The 19,847-nt window shown below is 36.7% G+C and overlaps 1 protein-coding gene across 1 annotated transcript in view; it reads left to right on the forward strand.

Annotated features, from left to right (window-relative positions):
* The window catches only part of AK9 (adenylate kinase 9), a 72,202-nt gene that overhangs the window by 29,183 nt on the left and 23,172 nt on the right, over window positions 1-19,847 (forward strand). Inside the window, exons 16-22 of the mRNA XM_062632533.1 lie at window positions 2,167-2,278; window positions 2,675-2,745; window positions 14,539-14,745; window positions 15,698-15,813; window positions 16,398-16,400; window positions 16,767-16,979; window positions 17,582-17,851. Coding sequence (XP_062488517.1) covers window positions 2,167-2,278; window positions 2,675-2,745; window positions 14,539-14,745; window positions 15,698-15,813; window positions 16,398-16,400; window positions 16,767-16,979; window positions 17,582-17,851 — 992 coding nt within the window. The remainder of the gene's footprint in view (window positions 1-2,166; window positions 2,279-2,674; window positions 2,746-14,538; window positions 14,746-15,697; window positions 15,814-16,397; window positions 16,401-16,766; window positions 16,980-17,581; window positions 17,852-19,847) is intronic.

The following is a 19,847-nucleotide window of genomic DNA, read 5'->3' on the forward strand; positions in this document are numbered from 1 at the left end:
TATTAAACCAAAACCAAACCAACTTTTCAAAAGCATGCAATCTGATCAGCTAATGATCCTCACGACTCAGCTACAGTACCTGAACTTAGTCACATAGCCTTGTGAAATTTTGTAACACTTCAAACATCTTAATTAAAATTCTTCCACTGTGGCTGGAGCTCCTATACAGACTAAATACAAACGCAACATTTCGATGGGGAAGTTTTAGATTGTTTGACAGAAAATCTTTTTTGCTGCTTCTATCATTTAATATCTCATCTCAGATACTTTCGGAAAGCACTGAAGGACAAGCTGCATTACCATGTCTCATCTTTGCTTCCCAGACATTTCAAGTATATTGAAATGTTCATGAACCTGGTTTCTGGGACACAGTGCATTGCTCTTTCTTAATAACCATAAGAATGCTTACAGATATTTCCTTGAATTATCTGTTTTGTTTCATTTTGGGTTTGGGGTTTTGTTTGTTTCTCTCTCCTTTTTTCTTTCTTTTTTTTTTTTAATTTGGACAATTGTGATAACTTTTTGTTTGATTCCCATTAATTTCTGTCAAATAATAATGAAGCTGTGAGGTTTACATTTTCACAGCATTTTGAGTCATTACTTTTGTCCTGGGTTCAGCAGTAGCAGTCTTTTTTCTCCTTCTTAGCAGCTGGTGCAGTGCTGTGGTTTTGACTTTCAGCCTGGGAACAGCGCTGATAACACCAATGGTTTTATGATACTGCTCTGTAATGTTTATTCTGACCAAGGACTTTCTGAGTCTCATGCTCTTCCAGAGAGGAGGGGAAGTCGGGAGGAAGCAGAGACAGGACACCTGACCCAAACTAGCCAAAGGGGTATTCCATACCACCGCACATCATGCCCAGTATATAAACCGGCGGCAGTTACCCGGAAGGGTTATATCACTGCTTGGGTCGGGCTGGGTGGTGAGTGGTTGTATTCTCTTCCATTGTTATTTCCCTTATCATTATTATTATTTATGTTAGCAACAGTGGTTTTGTGTTATACCTTAGTTACTGGACTGTTGTTATCTCAACCTGTGGGAATTACATTCTTTGGGCTCTCCTCCCCATCCGTCTGGGAGCATGGGGGAGGAAGGCGTGGGGGAGGAGTGAACGAGCGGCTACATGGTTCTGAGTTACTGGCTGGGCTTAAACCACGAAGTATAGAATCATAGAATAGTTAGGGTTCGAAAGGACCTGAAGATCATCTAGTTCTAACCCTCCTGCCGTGGGTAGAGACACCTCACACTAAACCATGTCACCCAAGGCTCTGTCCAGCCTGGCCTTGAACACCGCCAGGGATACAGCATTCACAGCTTCCCAGGGCAACCCATTCCAGTGCCTCACCACCTTCATGATAAAGAACTTCTTCCTTATATCTGACCTGAACTTCCCCTGTTTAAGTTTGAATTCATTACCCCTTGTTCTTTTACTACAGTCCCTGATGAAGAGCTCCTCTCCAGCATTCTTGTAGGCCCCCTTCAGCTACTGCTATGAGGTCTCCACACAGCCTTCTCTTCTCCAGGCTAAACAGCCCCAACTTTCTCAGCATACCTTCACACGGGAGGTGCTCCAGTCCCCTGATCATCCTCGTGGCCCTCCTCTGGACTTGTTCCAACAGTTCCATGTCCTTTTTATGTTGAGGACACCAGAACTGAACACAATACTGCAAGTGAGGTCTCACGAGAGCAGAGTAGAGGAGCAGGATCACCTCCTTCGACCTGCTGGTCATGCTCCTTTTGATGCAGCCCAGGATACAGTTGGCTTTCTGAGCTGTGAGCGCACACTGTGTGTACATTCTTTATATTTTTATTTTAATGTTTTTAATTTTTTCTTCATAGTTTCCTTTATATGCGTACAAACAAAATATATGCCAGAGTAATGCTTGACATTTGGAAATACAAGATAAATCCTTTCAGTGCTGTCTGTCCTTTTAGCTTTCATCATAACCTTCCCATATCCTAGACTCAGTTTATTAGGTGCTTGAAATTGAAATCAAATCTCTAAAACCTTAGAAAGCAAGAGTATAATAAGAATTAAGTGGTGTATATGCATTTTCTTGGCTTTAGAAAGCTGTCTATCATTTATTAAATAATTTTCCTAGCTCAAATACTTTAATTTTATACAGATGCATAAAACTCAATATTGTTATGTACTTGTATTGCAGGAGTCTATATAATACGCAGAACATACTCAGCAAATAGGGATGAAATTAATCCTAAAATTTTGAAAAGACTAACTGAGGAAGCATTAGAAAAGAAAACAGAAGAAGAAGAAAGGTAAACTATTCCAAATATCTGAACAAGAAAATTGTAGCCTTACTTTGTATTAAACTTATCAGTGCATTTATCAACATAATTTTAGTAAAAGAGTACACTAAGATTAGTTATGAGGTACAGGAAATAAGCCAATATGTGTCAATTTTGAGGAATATCTCATTTAGATTAGTAAAGATGGTGGCTGAAGATTCTCTTGCTAAATGCCTTTCATTACTCCAGCCTTTTGATGTCATGAGACAATAGCATTTTAGATTATAAGATATATTTGATTTTTATTTTGTACGACCCAAATTATATTTCAGTTCCCAATGTTATTTTTCTACATCTTTAATGTATCTGCAGCTTCTTTCAGCAGTATTTATGTTAGTCTTAAGAAGAATAATCTTTTACTTACAGAGGAGAAATGCAAGAAAAACCAGTATCAGAGGAAGAACAACCTCTAGGGGCTACTGAGGAGAAAGGTAAAAGTGTGTATAATTTTACTTCTATTTAATCTAATTATGTATTTCAAATCATTTAGCAATTTGTTTTTTCTGCAGATTTTACAGTTTTGATTTCCTTTTCACATTCAGCAGGTAGAACAAATTACTTCATATTACTATCTTTGTTTCCTTCACTGATTCAGGTATTCATTTCTATGTATCATTCTTAATCAATGCTACAGAATAGAGATGTGTAGTAAATCAGCCAGCACTGTTGTGCTTTTCAATAAATTTGAAGGACGGGACTCTCTATCTCCTCTTTCTAAGTGGGTTATTAACTGTATTGAAACTTCCTACTCATGTAAAAATCTGTATTTGCTCACAAGTTAGAAAACATTGTTAGAACTTCACCAGTAGCTGATAAGAATCACAAAACTCTGAATTTCTTTGCTCCAAGAAACTCAGCCTGAAGCAATGGAAAGGAATAAAAATTATTTCGGGACTGGCTCTCTTAACTTGCAAGAATTGCTGAGTCTATTAACAACATATGTTATGAATTACTGAATCCAGAAGCTCAGTAGAGTTGGGGCTGCTGAAGCCCCATGTCCCTAGTACCATGCAGTAATGAGTCTGAGCATATCTTCCTATTTCAACTTTCATTCTCTTCTTACGATTATTCATGCTTGTTCCTCCCAATCTACTTTGATCCCTCTTCCTCCTTCCCTTTGGTGCTTTTCAGAAATGCTTCATGATATTGTAAGTCTCTCACAATCCCAAACTGCTTTGCTTGACATCCCCTAATGAATGACTTACCCTGGAGGCTGTAATCACCCTTAACCAGGGAAAGCCTCTCTAGTTGACTCATCTCAGTAGATCTCACCCTTAGACAATGCCTTCATCATCATCATTTAATGGCCTCAAGGTTATGATTGTTCTGCTCAGATTCCTGGAGTATCCCCACCTGTCATTATGCTTCCCCTCCTTTGTGCTTACACAGCCTTTAATAACATAACCTAACAACATAAAAAAATAACAGAATTATGTGTATTACATGAGGTTTCCCCTCTAATAACAGTATTAATAAAATATTTGGGTAAAGAGTTTCTTACTTTGCTTCGTTCTGTATTGAAAAAAACACATACTATTTTTGTTTAGCCACTCTCTATTTTCTGTAAAGATTCTACTTTTATATCAGGTTTGTGCTATACTTTGTTTCCAGCAATGAAAACATAGCTGTCCTGGGCAGGATTGAATAATCCTTGAGGCACAAGATGTTGGGGGCAGGTCAACTGTCACAAATAGGCTGAATTTTTGAACCTCAGAAAATTCTGTCAGTTGGCTCCAGGTTTAGAACCTCAACAGTCAAAATTAAGTTTCAGGGTTGTACTTTCCTTTTTGTCTTCTTCAAACACTGCTTATTTTCTTAGAAGAATGTTGCTGTCTAATTTAGATCTGCTGTCAAGATGAAATACCATGCGCAACTATCTGTCTCTATGTTAAGAATAGAGACTGTGTAGTTTTTTCTTCCTCTGCTATGGGATTTCAAGTTTTCTCCATCATAGCCTAAATTATCACCTAAGGCCCAGAGCTGAAATTAGAAATTGAAGGGCATGAATTCCCATTTCCTTCCTCTCTCCCTCCCTCTCTTTTTTTCTTTCTTTCTTTCCTTCCTTCCTTCCTTCCTTCCTTCCTTCCTTCCTTCCTTCCTTCCTTCCTTCCTTCCTTCCTTCCTTCCTTCCTTCCTTCCTTCCTTCCTTCCTTCCTTCCTTCCTTCCTTCTTTCTTCTTTCTTTCTTCCTTTCTCTCTTCTTTCTCTCTTTCCTCTCTCTTTCTTTCTCTCTTTCTTTCTCTCCTTCTTTCCTTCCTTCCTTCCTTCCTTCCTTCCTTCCTTCCTTCCTTCTTTCCTTCTTTCTTTCTTTCTCTCTCTCTCTCTCTCTCTCTCTCTCTCTCTCTCTCTCTGTCTCTCTTTCTCTCTTTCTCTCTTTCTCTCTTTCTTTTTCTCTCTCTCTCTCTTTCTTTCTCTCTTTCTCTCTCTTTTTTTTTTTCCCTCTCAGTAGTGGGGCCCTAAACTGCCATTACTGTCTTCCTTTCAAACATGACATACTGGCTTCTATAGAAAAATATCATGGCTAAGCTTAAGTTGTGTATTGCCAGTATATCTCACATACACTTCCTTTCATTATCCAGGCTGATGTTTATTTTACCTATATATAACAAGGCCCAAGTCATAAATGTGGTATAAGATGGACTGAATTTAATAAATGCTTATAATTTTTAATTGAGTAACATTTAATCTACTCTCTGAAAAAAAAGTACTCTAGCTTTGTAGGTTTTTTTAAATTGCATATAAATTTTCTAAAAAAAAAAAAAAATCATTATTATTTTTCATTGTTGCTAATAAAACACGTAAATCTTCTCCAAAGTGAATGAGTTCTAAAATATTAAATACAAAGGGTTGTACACAGATACTCTATTATCTCTGTCTCAAACAACAAAGTTCATCCTGGTTTTGAACATCTAACTCATTTTGATATGAGTACATCAAAACAATTATTAATGAGAGAAGTAATACCATATACACAGTTGTGCTCTTAACACGTGCTAAGTCCTTGTTCAGAGAAAATCATGTTTTCCTACGCCTACAACTGATTTCAATAATCAAATACTGACTCACCAAAACACTTTAGTCATACTGCTCTTAGCCTGACAACAGTTTTATTTCACATGTGCCATCAGCACATTTGACTGCAGCTTTTCTCCCATGTGACATATCTTTACAAAAATATAAATGAACACTATGTTCACAGTTTTGGGAGCTTTTATATAGCAGTTACGATATATAAAATGAAAACTCAGAATAATACTCCAGAGCTCAAATCATACTCTTTTGATGTGTCATGTGTCATATAATACAGGAATCACAGAATTGTTAGGGTTGGGAGGGACCTCTGTAGATCATCTACTCCAAGCCTCCTGCCAAGGCAGGGTCTATTCTATTCTATATAAATAAATGTGCATTTCAATAATTGCAATTTATGTAACATCAGTGGGACATTGAAGTAGCTGGGATTGCTTCAGGACTGAACATAACCAAATTTATAATAGCATTTGTACTTAAAAGGAAAAAGTGGTTCCAGTAATGAGGTACTTACACTTGTCTTAATGAGAATAAAAGTAAATGGTGAAGGAGACTGGATAAATTTAACAAATGTATTTTGAGTAGGAAGCTAAGTTCAGTGGTGAAAATGTCTATTGAAGGTACATGAAACAATGGTATTTGGTAACTCTTGCTTGCAGTGTCTAGCTGAATATTATAGCCACATATCTTTTTTCATGTCCCTTCACACAATTATTCTGAGCTTAAATTATTTTCAGGAATTCCCTAGTGTATTTAAACATTTTTGCAGCAGCTTTGTGTGTGTATGAATTTATTTGTGCTGGGAGACAACTATATGACTTCATGAAAATATATTTCAGGTATTATGGAGAGTTACACAACTTTAGGTAGATCTGTGATTTCACTCCAATCTGGCTGAAGTAAAACCTGGCATATTTATTTCTTGACATGTTTCAGCAATAAAATATCCCATGAAATTGATCTTGTCCATTAAAGCAAACAGTTGTCATGGTTTAAGACTTTATTTTCTGTACTTTGTCAGTCCTGCTTTTCTGCCAGAGATTACGCCTTTCTTACAGCAAACTCAACTGGAGCACATTTGCCTACACCTCAGTAGCTCAGGGTGTGTGTTAGTACAAACCCATCTTCACTCATGTCTCTCCTGCTACTCTTGCTCTTTGAGCAGAAGTTCTTGCAAGAAGTAATGTGTAGGTGGAGCTGATGATTTCCACTGTCACCTCCCATGCTTGTCTTTCACAGATTTTGATATCAATATTTGCTCTAAACACTTTAATATTGATATCCCCACCCCCTTTCTCATATTACAGATGGTGGAGGGTTGAATCAATACCTATCTCTTGAGCTCATATGTTCTTTCTTTTTTATTTTTATCATTGTGTTAAATTCAGTAAAATATTTTAAATAACAACAAAAAAGAATTTTTTGACAAATTGGCAAATGAAAAAGAAAAATAAAAATTAAAATTAAACCTGTACATGTTGGGACATTTCCTTTTTAGGCTTGAAGAGTGATGCTTTTTGGAATCAATTGTAATTATAACATTGACCAGGCAATTAATGTGTGCTCAGTCCTGCAGCCTCCTCAGAGGCTTATATTTTCTTTGTTTTTCTTCATTGGTTTCAATCCTGATTTGTGGTTTGTGGTTTTTTTCCTCCTCTAACTGGAGGCTTTTCATGAGAGGGTTTGAACAAGGATAGTTTATTAATTTACAAACAAGGGATCGCAAGCTCATACTACAAACTTCAAATCAAGCTGTAGGGATATTAATTTCAGTTTGTTCAGTTTTTGTGCAAAGTTGCATGATCTTCAAAACCATTTTCAGCCCCCCTTTGTAAGCCAGATATCACAATTACATTCTAATGCCTGTGATGACAGCATTTTAGGCAGCAAAATTTCAAAATTTAAACCAGAAAGGTTATGAACAACTTTCTCAATTAGATCCCAAATACTTTCACTTCTTAAATTTTTTTTAGTCTCTCATTCAGAGAAATAAAGGCTAAGAGATACTGGTTTAGTACAGCTTGCAGAAGAAAAGAACAAAACCCTATAATCAGAGCCATCAGCTGTATTATCATTCCTTTACCCTAACTTTTTTATTTTAAAGAAGTTTATCATGGAATAGTCAGATTCAAGTTATTTAAACACTTATAAATGCAATTAAATATGCAGTGCATGTTGTTGTTGTTTCATGTTAAAAATAATGAACCAGGTATTTGCACTTTGAAAAAAAACAACAAAATCCCACTATTGCATCTACTGCCTAAATACCAAATTAATAAATGTCTACAGAGATCTAAGGAAATAACAAAGTGAGAATTGCTGAAATTTCAGGTTGACATAACCTCTTCAGAAATCCATGAGCACTCTCTACAGGATGAAGTGATAAGGGAAGGAAATCAGAAGGACAAAAGACTTTAAAAAGTCATTGTAATGGGCTATGTAGAAGGTAGGAAAAAATGTAGAAAAAAAAATAGAAAGAAGAAAATACCAGGAAAAAATGGGGGGGGGGGGTGTGTGTGTGTGAAATAATCATATTGCAGTATTCACAACACCTACCTGTGGTTTTTACAAACTCCTGTCCTACAGACCATTTCTAAATTTATATCATATGTACATTAATCAGAAATTAGTAGTCCATTCACTGTGGCAAGGGATCTTGGGAAAAAATGGGACTGAATGAATTTTAACTTTGGATGTAAATGATTATTTACCTGTATTTTCCTTAGTCATCCATTGTCCTGCTAACAGCTTGCTAGATTTCACATGAAGTCATGTGTACTTCTGTTTGGTGTAAGGCAAAATTGTGCAGCACATGGAACTCCATAAAACCAAAAGCTAATGAAAAGATAAACAAAATCCTGTAGTATCATTCTCTCAGAAAACATTTTTAAGGCAACTCATCTTTAATGGAGACTGTTTTCTTTTTTAAAATATGCAGTTTAGCTTTTATCTACTAGAATGTTTAGAATATGTTAAAGTCCAGAAGATAAATAAATCCAACATAAAAGTTTTATTTTAAATTGCAAGTTGTTAAATATACACATTTTTATGCTTTAGAAAGAGTCAGTTTCATCTGTAAAATGAACTTTTTTATTTCCCCAAACACCATAAATCAGCACACACTGAAAAGTTTGTCTCCTAAGTACATTTCACTGTAATAAGCTAAAAATTATTTGGCGGCATTTAAAAAAATGTAATGAAAAGCCTGTATAAACAAGCTACATGGCCTGTTTCAAAAAGACAAATGAAAATACATTCATAATGAAATACATATCAGTTCCAAGGAATGGAAGTGTCACTGTTATGCTACCTTTTGCCTTTCTGTTTATTTTGATAGCTAAGCTCTAATGAAGAAGACATGCTGGCTTCTTGTCTTTCTCAGCTTTGGCAGGGTTTGAGAGGGGAGTAAAGAAGGATTTTTTCATCTTTTTTGTTGCTGAGTATGGACTGAGGGCAGAACAAGTCATATCTAATACTAGCAGAACACTCAAAAAAAAGATATTAAAGCCTTTCATTCCCCAGAAACTCACTTGGAGAATGTGGGGGCAGAAAGCCTTTGAGGATTTTTTGTCTCTATGGTAACTATGCTCGGTAATGGCAAAGAAGACACAGAGCAAAATAATATGAGAGACTGCAATGTAGGCATTCTCTGTGAAAACTCCAGATTGGGGGCTGGAGAGAATTGTTTTCTATCACCTCTGTGATAAGGAAAAGAAATTGCAAACAACACTGTTAGATCAAGCACCAGTGCCTCTGAAGGAATCGTGTTTGCATTTTCAGATCCTTTTATTTTTAAATCATTACTGTCTTTTCAAGTATTTTTCTTGACTATGCTTCTTACTTCTTTGAAAGTATCATCTCACCATAAATCACCTCTGCAAGGAGAATTATTATAACTTGTATCTAGTGGCAAAGGTACAGCTGCCTTACTTACTTACTTAAAAGTATTTTCAGTATCTTTAGCCCCCGAGACCCAGTTTGAAACAAACCATATGCCAGAAAAGCAACATTTTTGTCTTAATAAGATTCAATACCTAAATCAAAACCAAATAAAATTTGAGTTGTCCATTTTGGGGGTTGTTCCTTTTCCCTAAGAATGTAATCCTTTTCTCTTTTGTACTTCACCCTCTTTTCAGGGGAAAGTTTCTCCAGTTCCCTTAGGCCTGTATAATCTATTTAAAAGCTCCATAAGTATGCAATAATGCAGTAATGATTGTAAGTATGCAATAACGCTGCTGGGTACGTTTCCTTAAACAAGAAAGGTAACTATGTTGTAATTTTGTGTCTAGAGGATCCGGGTTGGAACATGTGCGAGTCCACCATTTACTAAGTATGGGCTGTCAGGAGTGTTGTAACATGAATTGCGTGCCTGAGATTAGGTTCATATGGGAAGCACTCTATTGAATGGATTCATTACCATGTTCAATATTCTGCCTCAGACAATGTCAAATATTCATTTAAACCCATCATTCTCCCTGTGTGTTTCCAAAGCTCCGTGACCTACTCAGAACTGAGAGTTTTTAAAGGGCAGGATTATAAAAGACGACCTGGCTAGATGCAGACAGCACGTGTTACCATCTCGCATACATTATTGTTTTGAACAGGGCTGTGGTTCACAAGGCAGCACATGTGATTTCTACAGTGTGAATGTGCCAGGGATAGCACGTGCCAAAAAATAAAAGCAGCTCACATAACCTGGTTATTAATGTATCCTTTGCTTATTTTCTTAAAATCTGTGTTCCTAATATAACCATCATTTCATAACACATTAGAACTGCCCAAAATTAAGCAGGTTTTACCTGGCTACCTCTCTGTCTCATTTGGAATACATCACTACTGAATATAACATACTTAATTGTACCATTTGCACAACATTTTTTAATGGACATAAAAAGGAAGGTATTTTCATGTTCCTATTTAGAATTATGGCAAGAGACAGAACTTTCATTGCATGGGAAAACTAATATGATATATAGAGAATGAATGTGTAATTTAGTAAAATGCAAATATTAATAAAAATTTTCAAGAAAAAATAATTTATCATTTAAGATCAGACTACTTGAAATTTTCAAAGTGTTTCTGCTTAATGATATGCAGTTTTGCAGTTTTGCACTTCTGGTTTATGTTTTGACTAATAATCTTTCAAATAGAAAGAAGGTTAGCCACCAAGTTGTGAGTCTAATAGCTGTGTACTGGGCACTGGGCACCTGAGACAAGGGTGTGCTGAGGCCAGGCTGGGATGGCAGCCCATGAGTGGGCGCAGCTCAGCAGAGCCTGTGGCCAGGCAGGGCTGTGGGGTGCTGGAGACCAGCCCTGATGCAGCATTGCTGGGGCAGGAGCTGACGGCCCTGGGGGCTGACATGGGGTCTTGCGGTGTGGGTGGGTGGGGGGAGCCCCAGGGACCTGAGCAGTGACAGCCATGCCCAGGGGCATCTTCAGGTACCTAAGCCAGTGTATCAGTTGCCATAGAAGGCCTGGTTTATTTCAAATCTCAAGTTTATCACATACATAGTAGAGGTAAATGGGGGTATTTAGAGAATAAAAGTTTCATCCTCTTAAGTGGAAGAGTCAAATTCTTAAGTACACTTAAATATCTAGAAATTTCCTGTATTTCTAGAGGGCTACACATTAAGACCCAGACTCAAAAGGAGATGTAGACATTTCAGTGCTCAAAACTGCTATGCTAACTTTGAAGTGTCTGGCTTCATATGTGGAATTAAGAGTTGTAGAAATAGGCACAACAAGTAGCAAACTAGCAAAGGGCCAGCCTTAGTGAGCCGTGAAGGAATGTTAAGAGGAGGGCACATAATTGAAACCCTGTACATTTCTAAATTTGGCCAAGGGCAAAAGAAGTCTAGGTCTTTGGCAATTAACTCACTGGAGGCAGGGCAGGGGCTTGCTTTCTTCTAGAAGACAGTAGTGTCACTGACATTTGATGTAAAAGCCATCCAAGTCATAAAAACTTCCTAGATGTGTTCCTTGTCCTGCAGATGCTCACATAGCCAAGCTGCTATTGATGCTTCCAGGCAATGCTTTAGTTGGTAGCATGTTAGACAAAAGTTAGGCAAATCTATACTCTGACCATTATGACCAGACCTGCCAAATCTGACTGGTACCTCATCACTGAAATCCAGCTACGTTGTACTTGCTACTAGCATTTTTTGATCTGGCTCTGTTTTGGGAATTTAAATGTGGCATTTGTGTATTTCTTCAACAATAGACGAGAAGATTGAGAGCCATTCAGCTCTGAGAGGAAATAATAGTTTTCTTAAAGAAGTAAATTGTAACATAGCAATCTAACTTCATGAGCCAGAAAACTTGTTTAGGTTTTTCAGGTTGGGGCAAACTCAAAATGAATGTTTCAGTGCTGCAATTTCACATAGTGAGCATTAGCTGCTTAATGCCAGGGAGTAGCCATTTACCACTGGGTTTTTTAATGTTTTTAAGAAAATGGTCAAAGCTTTTAACACACAAGGCATTATGTAAGGTTCTCCTTTTTTGGTGTAGGAAATTATATAAGGAAAACGAGTACTAATGGTCCTTTTTTGTAAAAATCAGCAAAAGTTCATTGGATTAGACTGAACCTGTTGTTGCTTGTGTCAAAATCTGTTCCTGCTCTTTCAAATTCAAAACAAGACAGAAACAAGAGGAGAGGGAAATTACAGCAAAGTAGAAAATCACTCCATCCGCTGTTCAAGCTCTTTCTTGCAGCCTTCTTTCTGGTAAGAGACAAACACAGCATACACTGTGAGTCCTGCAAACTTACAGTAATATCAGACTATTTAAATTACTGCTCTCAACTGCTTTTCTGTCTGACAGCACTGATACACAATAATTAAACAGAACACAACAGAAAACTGATGAGAAAAATAAGAAAATCAGGATTGAACATTACATGCGTGCAGGGAATGGGAATAGCAGTATAATTTTAAGGCAGATATAGTGCATAATTTATGCCATTATGTGGTGTAAACTTTTTTATTACACATGTATAACCAAGTTGTCTCTGAATACGTAACAGATCACTTCTTCATTAATTTCTGTACATTTATAACAATGCACAATTGGAAAGGTGTGTTCATAACTCTTATGAGGCCTGGTTTAGTGGTTAAATCACACAAATGAGGCTTGAAAGTCAGAAGAAATTAATTCCCTTTTTCAATTATTTTGCAGACTTGGTTGTGAAATGGAAGTACCCCAGTTCTCTGAATAAATAGATCTAGATTTCAAGCTGTTTAACATCGACAGTTTCTGTTTCATATTACTGGCAAAAGTTTGTCAGCATCTCTGCAAAGGTGAAACATCAGTTATCCAGGAATTGAGACATTCCCATCACAGATCACTTTTAAAATGTGGATCATAATATTTGTCTACCTGTCATAGACTCATAGAATAGTTTGGGTTGGAAGGGACCTTTAAAGGTCATCTAGTTCAGAGCTCTGTCCATTCTTACTTTGCGTGTTTCCAGAGATGAGGCATCTACCACCTTTCTGGGCAAACTGTTGCAGTGTTTCACCACCCTCACTGTAAAAAATGTCTTCCTTATATCTAGTCTAAATCTGCCCTTTTTTAGTTTAAAACCATTGCACTTTGCCCTGTCACAGCTCTTCACATTCTATCTATTTTTTTATATGGTCTACCCCTCCTTCCTCTCCTGTCCCTTCTAAACAGCTTATAGCTATTGATAGATGTCAGCCTTGTCACCTTCTTAGAGGAACACCCCTTAATTCCTTTGAGGTATTTCACAAGTGTTTCCCTATTGGCTCCTATTACCTCAGGAGCTGCTGGCCCATCTCTGTAAGACTTCAAATGTACTCCAGTGTAGCCAGCACATCTCAGAGCAATAGGCTGAGGGCCCTCACTAGCACCCCCTCCCTCTAACCTTGGTGCATCATTCCACACCTTGTCACAAGCAAGCTTGGTATTATTCCACTCCCCCTTCAAGTCTAGTTTAAAGCTCTGCAATAAGCCCTTCTAGGTCATGAGCAAAGATCTTCTTCACTTTTTTGAGGAAGATGAATCCCATCTGATGTCAGCAAGCCTGGTGCCATGTAGGTCATCCCATTATCAAAAAACCCAAAACTGTGGCGGTGACACCAGACACAGAGCCATGTATTAATAGACTGCATGTATCTGTTTCTTCCAATGTTGCTGCCTGCAACAGGAAAGAGAGGGGATGCTCCAAATTCCCTTACCAACCATCCCAAGGCCCTGAAGTCACCCTTGGACTATGCGTTGCTGCTTCATTGCCACCTGTATGGAAGAGCATCAATATGAAATAGTCTGAGGCTTGGCTTGGACGTTTCCTAGTGATGCCTTTAACCAGGGCCCCAGGGAGGCAGCAGACTTCCTTAAGAGGAGGGTCTTTCAGGCATAAGTTGTCATTTGTGTAAGAACTCTTATATTGCATAAGTTAGCGTTCTGGCTCACTGCTTTGCCTTTATCAATTTAGGACTTCAGTCTTTGATACTATCCTTCATATCCTTGACATTTACACTGAAGTGGTCTTCTTTGTTTCATCCCTTCTTTTTCCTTTCTCTCCTAAATTTTGTATTTTCTCTGCTATTTTGCTGTGTTGGCCCTTATATACCTGTGTGCCTTTGAGTAAATGAAGGTTTAATTCTGTATATTGAGATCTTATACTGAAGAGAAAACATACCTAGTAGTATGTATTATTCTATTCAAGTAAAGAGAACATGCTGCATTTGAAATATGTGTTAGGTACCTAACATGCAACCTGAACACTCCACAACAGCTTCAGTAACTGAACCTGAAGCAGGTCAGAACATGAAGTTGCTTCTTTGCACTGTGTGTTAGTTTACCTACTCTATTTCTATCTGTACTGGCACATTCCAGATGAGGCATGACCATATGATGCCCTGTCAATAACCGTTCATGATTAAATTTTAATTTTTAAATCAATGTATATTCCTTCTATTTCTTTGCGGAAGGAGTCATATTTATTTGGGTGGCGATTTAAATAACCATATGCAAAAGTAATCTGACCTTGTATATACTGCATCAACATAATGAATTTGGCATTTTTAAAGTATCTTTGTAAACTGGTAATATAATAATTCATAATTATGGGGGAGGGAAGGAAGCAGCATTAAAAAAAAAAAAGCCACCGTAGTTGAGGAAAAAAATAATAAACCTAAAACATAACGCGGCATTGCCTTGTATATACCATTTGATTTTCAGAAATCATACTACCTGAGTTTACAGAGGATGATCTTCTAGACATGCCAGAAATGGAAACAGTTAGAAAGAAGATTGACCTTTTCATGAATGACTGGAAAACAGTGGAGTCAGAGATCAAGCAGTCATCTCTAATTCAGGTTGCTGGTTTAGAGATTGCTAAGCAAACTCCAGAAAGTCTGCTTAATCAAACTGTGCTGGTTATGGAAAGTAAGTAACACTGTTTATGTGATTTACACTTCACCTAACAAGAGGGATTTTGGAGAGCTTGTATGATGAATATGTTGGGTGTAGCTTATACTCAGTTCTGTATTACTAACATGTAATGGGAACAGGACATGCTGTGTTATGTGGGCAAGCTGAAAAGCACACAGCCAGCCTTTAAGACATAGGAAAAGTGGGGAATATATATATATTTAATATATATATATGTGACTCTACACATAGGTATGTATAGCTCCCTAAACATTCTGACAATGCAGTTTCCCAGTTACTTGTGTCTGTTTATGTCAGGATACTGGTTTGAGAAATGAACAGACAACAAAAGTTCATTAATGTACAGTATTCGTTTGAGCCAATGAGACTTTCAGGGTATGTAATAATCTAATCTACCCATCTGCCTAGACTGTGTTTCAAGACTGGATTTTTTGTGGTATTGATACTTTTTTTTTTTGCCAGTTACCTTTCTTCACCTGTGTTCTCAAATCTCTAATCATTTTGAGTACCTGCTAAATAATATTACATTTTTTCTATCATTACTACAATGCAAGTGGTTTATTAACCAAAACATCTGTTGTGCTAGCTTTATAATCAAATAAAATCTGACTGAGGACTTTCCCCAATGAACAAAATTTAAAAAAAAAAAACCCTGTTGCAAACAGTAATGGCGCTGTGTGTGTTTGTATAATACTTCTGTACTGTAAGTTCCTGTTGAAAATACCAATTTACTTCAACCAAAACCAACCAGTAGAATTTCCATTTTGGAGGAAGCAACATATTGATTCCTACATCCAGAGATAACAATTTATTCTCTGAGTAGGAGAAATGCAATATACAGTTGGCATGATCTGCTTATTTTATGGGCAAAGAGAATATATTCTGCCATAGCCAAATGAAAAATATTGAAACAGAAAAAAAATAATTTAAAATTAACCTTTTTCAGAACCTTTTAAATATCATGGTTGGGAATTATCTGCTGAAGACTTAGATGAGGAAGCAGAAGATCTGGCTGCAGAAAGTGAAGATGAAGAAGCTGAAGAAGAGGAAAATGAGAATGAAGTAAGGATGCTGGCTTTGTCTGTTTATACTTTTATTTTAACTCATTTATTTCCAGTTTCAGCATAATCCCAGAGAAGTCAGATTTTGCACTTGATTTTGTATGAACTAGTTTTAGCCTTCCTACAGAATAAATACTGTCATATGCTTCAAGAACACTTTCCTTGTATTCCTATGTTCTGGCTGATAGGAGTTTTACTCCAGCAAGAATCATAAATACCTGTGCTAACAGACAGAATGAATGTACAGGTGACAACGAGAGGGGGTATCAGAGAAACAAATGTGAACTTTGATTTCTGACAACTAACAATAATTCTGTGAGACATCACGTAAGCATCAGAAGAAGCAGAGTCCTAATGCGCAATCCTCTGTTTTATCTCAGCTATTGATAATTTTTCAACACCCACTTTAATGACATTAAAGTTCTAGTTCATTCTTATCCCATACTGGAAAAGTCCCATCCCCGAATTTAACAGTACAGCATATCCATATATTGTACTGGAGCAGTATTGAGTAGATTTTTTAGAAGTTATTTTTATTGGACAAGTCATCTGTCTTCACAATACCAGCTCTTTGCCTTTTCTAAGGAGGTCTACTTATGCATGTGTAGCAGCAACAGAAAATGAGTTTCAAGAACATAGCAGGAAAAGATTTTATCACAGGTAGTTCTAGCCTAATTTTGGTCTTTAACAGCTACCTATGATGTTATAATTTCAAACTTAAAAAGGTCATTCTTTTCTCACTGGGTTGGGCAGTTTTGTATTCTGATTCTGAATCTAAATAGTGTGTATTTTCATTTACTTATATTCATAGACTTACAAACTCCCTTGAGAACATCATTCTCATTCAATGCTCAGCTGCTGTATTTGACATTGCTTAATCTGGTCTACCTAAAATCTAAGTGAACTACTGAATTCAAACAGTTGTTTTTTTTTTTAATTTCATAATATTTTCAGGATGAAGAACACATTAAGGAAAAGAAAAGGCACATGGGAGACACAAAACACTTCTGTCCAGTCAGTCTGAAAGAGAACTTTGTGCTTTACCCAGGACTCTATGATCAGGCAGCTAAATATCAAGAAAAGATGTATTACTTTTCAACTCCAGAGTGCAGAGATAAGTTCTTGAAGAACCCTGAGGAATATGTGGCTCACAATGAACCAATACAAGTGAGAATTTTCAAAATTGCTTGAAGTAAATAACATTAAAATCACTATTTTGCATTTTCATTTAGAACGGTTTATTATTGTTGAGGTTTTTTTTCTAGGTAATAATAAAATATCAGGCAAGTCCTTGAAACAAATACAACTTCCTTAGTGACTTTTTAGTGTACGCATAAATTCACACATTGAATAATGATGCAAATAAAGCAGAAAAGAGAGAAAGATTATAAAGGCTTACAATAATCCTAAAATGTGATTAAAAAAATCACACATACTGGGGGTATGGGGTTTTTTTACTATCTTTAAGGTTTTTTTTTGGGGGGGGGAGCTGGGGCTTTGTAAGAGGAAGAAAGCTAAAGAAGGGAAAATTCACCAGAATTGTCTAATGAAACTACATTTTTACCTACTGGCATCGACTGCCATAGTGTATTTGTTCAGTATTTCCAGTGAGCAGGTAATCTGTTTGGAACATCAATAAAAAGCCTGGAACAAATAAAATGCAAAATTGTATGACAGGATTTGATGTAATTTTTATGATATTTTGAAATTGAAAAACAGTGGGGGGTGCACTCCAAATCGTTAGAATATATTTCAATTTTTTCCTATAGGCTCCTCCATTACGAGTGTGCTTAACTGGGGCTCATGGAGCAGGTAAAACTATTTGTGCACGACAGGTAGCAGACAAATTGGGCATTTTCCATATTCAGTTTGAAGCATATCTACGGGAATTGATCCTACCCAAAACTAAAGTGAAAGTTGGACCCCATTTTGATGAAGAACCTGAAGAAGATGACAATAAAATACTAATGCTATCACAGGAACTGGAAGACTTTTCTCAGGCCATGACTAAAACCGAAAAAACTAAAAAAAGCAAACAGGTAACGATCTGATCTTTTTATGTCCATACACAAAATATCCATTTTCAGGCTACAATTGGAATTTCCTATAAAATTCTTGTTTGATTAAAAATCACTTATGTTAAATTATTTACTTGATAAAATTTTGAAATACTAGTTCTTGACAATGTTTTCTTTTGAATGCCACAAACATTCTTCAAAATATTTTCAAGACTTATGTATAGGGATTTTCCTAAATAGTACAGATGGGTGCTAAATGGGGCAAAAGAAGAAAAAGAGAGATAAAAAAAATAAAACGAAGGTCAGAATGATAATGTGAAGGTAAATATTTCAGTGTTTGTAACAGGGTGAGATAGTAATTTTTAATACAGTAGGTTCTGTAATCTGGACTGTAGTGTTGTCTTTGCATATTGACCGTAAAGTTTCAAACCAGAGAAAGCTCTTAGGTAGCATAAAATATGTCATGTAGTTGAAAAAACTCTTCCAAATACCTGGATATTCATGATACTGATTAAGTAACTAATGATAGTTTTCAGAAAATTAGGTTGAATACTCGTTCAAAATAGTTCTAAACATACATTCTAAACCCAGTCTCTTACAGGGTGTAATTTCCTTGAACAATAAACATTTACGTAAATGTTTATCAGGAGAGAGTGATTTCTTGTATTAGACAGTGATTTATTGGGAAAACCAAAGAAGGTTTCAATGCAAATTAATTCATCTTTATATAGCAATGGATGTGATAAAAGCCGTTATTGTTTGGAGAAGTCTCAGCACAGGTACACAGCATATAAATCTATCAATTGAAAATCTACCTCCTCAACAATACAAGTAAGGGTTTATCCAACTTGCAAAGCTTCAGGAAGAAAGAAGTTTCTGCACCACATTCTAAGAGACTTTTTTTCCCCCTTTTTTTCTCCTAATACCTGCCATGTAGAATGTCTTTCATGACTACTAACTTAAAGGAACATGAATAGGATCAAATTTGGGATTGTTTATGTAATTTGGACATACACAAGCCAATGGGATGCATTCACAGGTGCTGAGGAAGATGCCAAAGGTGCATTCGAGGCCACTCTCTATTGTCTTGAAAAGCAGGGGAGGTCCCTGAGAGCTGGAAGATAGTATTCCTCCTGAAATAATGCAAGAGCAGGTAATACTGGAAGCAAATGCTTCAATACAGACGGAGTATGGAGCAAAATCATGGATGTCAGCACAAAAATTCAGCTTTTCATCAGTTAAATCTAAGAGGAGATTCTTTTGCCAAAAATACGGCAAGTGTTCCTGGCAGTGATGATTATGGCTGGCTCTCACTGAGCTTTATTTTTTTGGGCATCAATACGTGTCTTACATAAAGGCATTTCTGTTAGTATTTTTTTCCTCATCTTTTTATCTGCTGGTAAATATTCTTCTACACTAGTATCTTTTTCTCAAAATTCTTGTAAAGTGCTTTTATCTGATGGCACTACCAAAGCACAGATGATGCAATTTGAATTTAGAAACCCATTCACTGGTCTACGCACAGAACTCTAGTGGATCATTTCCAAGGCTGTGGACTCCCTAAGCATTTCTCTGAGTACAACTACTACTACTGTCCAACTATCCAGTTTTTCACCTACCCATTACTTCTCCAAAATGTCATTTAATTTCATGTGTATCATTCTCTTTCATTTTGGCACAAGGCACTAGAAGCATATCTATCAAAGCTTAAGGTAAAGGTCAGCTATAATATTCAAAGCAGAAGTACTAAAGGCACAGAAAACATACCATGCAGTCTGGGAAGTTTAGCAAGAAGATATCATGCTGGTTGTTTTAGTATGTGTCAACCAAACCTTCACAACACTGACAGGTCTGGGGTGCAACCTTGCTCTTTGAACCACTGCTGTGTGGGGTGTTCTCTTTCCTGTACCAGGAATATGCATCTTGTGTGTCTTGTCTTCTATCAGCTAGCTACAAATGCCGTTTCAAGAGCTCATCTGTTCTTGTGATAAGTGTCAGTGGTACATACGGCTTTTAC

The sequence above is a fragment of the Pezoporus occidentalis genome, unplaced genomic scaffold (assembly GCF_034315485.1).
Source record: "Pezoporus occidentalis ecotype Australia unplaced genomic scaffold, CSIRO_AGI_Poc_V1 ctg39, whole genome shotgun sequence".
In the NCBI taxonomy this organism is placed as follows: Eukaryota; Metazoa; Chordata; class Aves; order Psittaciformes; family Psittacidae; genus Pezoporus; species Pezoporus occidentalis.